We start from the raw sequence: 3,996 nt of genomic DNA, 5'->3' as shown, positions 1-3,996 counted from the left end.
CTGATAGCAGATCTGTACACACTCACTGATAGCAGATCTGTACACACTCACTGCAGATACTCACTGATCACACTCACTGCAGACCTGGACTGATAGCAGATCTGTACACACTCACTTATAGCAGATTTGTACACACTCACTGCAGATACTCACTGAACACACTCACTGCAGACACGGACTGATAGCAGATCTGTACACACTCACTGATAGCAGATCTATACACACTCACTGCAGATACTCACTGATCACACTCACTGCAGACACGGACTGATAGCAGATCTGTACACACTCACTGCAGATACTCACTGATCACACTCACTGTAGACACTCACTGATAGCAGATCTGTACACACTCACTGCAGATACTCACTAATCACACTCACTGCATACACGGACTGATAGCAGATCTGTACACACTCACTTATAGCAGATCTGTACACACTCACTGCAGATACTCACTGATCACACTCACTGCATACACGGACTGATAGCAGATCTGTACACACTCACTGCAGATACTCACTAATCACACTCACTGCATACACGGACTGATAGCAGATCTGTACACACTCACTTATAGCAGATCTGTACACACTCACTGTAGACACTCACTGATAGCAGATCTGTACACACTCACTGATAGCAGATCTGTACACACTCACTGTAGACACTCACTGATAGCAGATCTGTACACACTCACTGATAGCAGATCTGTACACACTCACTGCAGATACTCACTGATCACACTCACTGCAGACCTGGACTGATAGCAGATCTGTACACACTCACTTATAGCAGATTTGTACACACTCACTGCAGATACTCACTGAACACACTCACTGCAGACACGGACTGATAGCAGATCTGTACACACTCACTGATAGCAGATCTATACACACTCACTGCAGATACTCACTGATCACACTCACTGCAGACACGGACTGATAGCAGATCTGTACACACTCACTGATAGCAGATCTGTACACACTCACTGCAGATACTCATTGATCACACTCACTGCAGACACGGACTGATAGCAGATCTGTACACACTCACTGATAGCAGATCTGTAAACACTCACTGCAGATACTCACTGCAGACACGGACTGATAGCAGATCTGTACACACTCACTTATAGCAGATCTGTACACACTCACTGACAGCATATCTGTACACACTCACTGCAGATACTCACTGATCACACTCACTGCAGACACTCACTGATAGCAGATCTGTACACACTCACTGATCACACTCACTGCCAACACGGACTGATAGCAGATCTGTACACACTCACTTATAGCAGATCTGTAAACACTCACTGAAGATACTCACTGCAGACACGGACTGATAGCAGATCTGTACACACTCACTGACAGCAGATCTGTACACACTCACTGCAGATACTCACTGATCACACTCACTGCAGACACATCTGTACACACTCACTGCAGATACTCACTGATCACACTCACTGCAGACACGGACTGATAGCAGATCTGTACACACTCACTTATAGCAGATCTGTACACACTCACTGCAGATACTCACTGCAGACACGGACTGATAGCAGATCTGTACACACTCACTGCAGACACGGACTGCCTGTTGAACTATGGGAAGAAGCTTTCTGTTTTGCTAGGCAACCACCAAGCCTCCTCCCCCATCTGCAACTCAGAAATGTCTTGCAAAGTGCAAACTGACAACAGGAACGTAAAGCAAACTAACAGAGGACTATATTTGTAATAAACTGAACCTGCTAACTGTTGGTTTTCTAAAGCACCTTTACAGTGATTTTCTTCTATTTGTGCTCACATTTAGGCTGCTTGACAAGAGTAACGGACTGTTTTCTTACTGAAGGTTACATTTAAAAACAGAGGCTTAGATCATATGTGACATATTTATAATAAACCTCTGTTTATTTTCTGGAGATCCTCACTCATGCTGTCAGCACCTTAGGAACAAGTACACATAAATAATACATTATTTATTACCATCAGATTATTAATGACAGAAGTAAACCAGCTGTTGTATCAGTACATTTGTACATTATGTGTACTTGTTCCTAACTGCTGACAGCATGAGTGAGGATCTCCAGAAAATAAAGAGAGGTGAAGCAATCACAACCAGCAATACAAGAAACGTTATGGTGACAATGAAAATCTATCTCTTACCAGAGTAAGACACAGCTCCAGCACCATTACTGTCCTGCAGCTCACAGATGACTCACAAGTTGTCCCACACTGAGGTTCCTCATCAAGCTTGGGATCCTCCTCATGGCTGCACACTGACAAACCCTCCTTACATCTGCACTCTGACTGTGCAGCAGTATTTGCAAATGAAATAAAAATGATGCTTAGTGTAGGCCCTCTCTGCTATATGTTTTGCTGCTGCCTCTAAAACTTGCCCTTTTTTAAATTCAGCACCATTCCAATCCTAGCACGCACAAGGACCTATGCCCTTCTTGACCCCATTTCCTCCTCTTATTAGGAGACACCATCACATCTGGAAAGTGTCATTTACTACTAGTTGAACTAGTAGTACAGTATATTACATTCTATGTGATGGTGTCTCCTAATAAGAGGAGTTTAGTACAAACCTTTCGGTGGATCCTGCCTGTCACAGCTCTCAGTCCTTCCCACAGCTGACGGAGTTGGAGGAATAAGCCCCTCCCCCTTTACAGGCTTCTGTCAAATACACAGTGCCAGTGGTGACGTCAGCGTCCTATCCTTGCACAGTTCGAGAAACTATGCATTCTCTCATCTCTCTCACACAAGCACTTTGCCTTTCTTACACACACGCTCATGTATTCTCTCTCACACAAGCACTTTGCCTTTCTTACACACACGCTCGTGCATTCTCTCTCACACAAGCACTTTGCCTTTCTTACACACACGCTCATGTATTCTCTCTCACACAAGCACTTTGCCTTTCTTACACACACGCTCGTGCATTCTCTCTCACACAAGCACTTTGCCTTTCTTACACACACGCTCATGCATTCTCTCTCACACACTCTCACTCATCAGAAACTCTTTACACATGTAAACTATAACTTAGTTATTGTAACTTTGCCCCCTAACGTGTTTCTCCAATCTACCTTATATAAATGTATTTGAAGAAGATATTGCCAAGATGCTGTGCACAACACATTTATAAAGAGGTTATTTCCTGGTGTTTTTATGTGGAAGAATTATTGGTGTACATAGTTCCTTGCCATCACAGAATGATTACTTATATCATTACTCGCCTTCTAACTTTGAGATATATACAGTATATATATAATACACGTTTATTGCAGATTTGTTAAAACAAATAAACATCAAAGCTGGTGTTGATCTCTCATTCAGTCTCAGCACCTTGACTTAGCTTTGCTATGTTACAATCAGCTGCAGCACAAGGTACACTATTCGCTCCTTTCCATAACTGCATAAAGTTCCTACTGTAAGCAGCAGTCACGTGATCAGACCCCACAATACGGTGATACTTTACCTGCACAGATAATATCGCTGTTTCACCGGATCATAGTACTGACCACAGCAAGAGTACCGACTGTGACGTCATTATATACCGCATAGCGGAACGCAATCACTTTAGAATAAAGAGCTAATCAGTCACCGACAGCACAGGAAAGCTACGAGTATCCCACTGCACACACATAGCGGATCCCCTATTTCACTTACTTCACAGGTGGTCGGAATAATCACGTGTGTTTCTTGCATCTGACCACCCGCTATCTCCCCATGCTCTTGCGGAACCATCTCGTACCCCTGGGTATCCGTGCGGAGCGGTGCCATCTCGTACCCCTGGGTATCCGTGCGGAGCGGTGCCATCTGATCTCACGCGTTCAGTTAAAGCAAACTAGTGTGTGTGTGCAGTGAGTATAAGTGATGTGCGGTTCATGAACGAATCGTTCATTTGAACTGGTTCTTTTTACTGAACCGTATGAATCGGTTCATCAGACTGAACTGATTCGTTTGTAACAGTTCAGTTCCT

The 3,996-nt window shown here is 43.8% G+C and overlaps 1 protein-coding gene across 1 annotated transcript in view; it reads right to left on the bottom strand.

Annotated features, from left to right (window-relative positions):
• The window catches only part of LOC128655883 (uncharacterized), a 96,056-nt gene extending 92,261 nt beyond the window's left edge, over window positions 1–3,795 (bottom strand). Inside the window, exon 1 of the mRNA XM_053709472.1 lies at window positions 3,684–3,795. Within this exon, the coding sequence (XP_053565447.1) occupies window positions 3,684–3,761 (78 nt within the window). The 5' untranslated portion in view covers window positions 3,762–3,795. The remainder of the gene's footprint in view (window positions 1–3,683) is intronic.
• Window positions 3,796–3,996: the final 201 nt, after the last annotated feature.

Source organism: Bombina bombina, chromosome 4, assembly GCF_027579735.1.
Source record: "Bombina bombina isolate aBomBom1 chromosome 4, aBomBom1.pri, whole genome shotgun sequence".
Classification (NCBI taxonomy): domain Eukaryota; kingdom Metazoa; phylum Chordata; class Amphibia; order Anura; family Bombinatoridae; genus Bombina; species Bombina bombina.
This window is presented reverse-complemented; position numbering and strand designations above follow the sequence as displayed.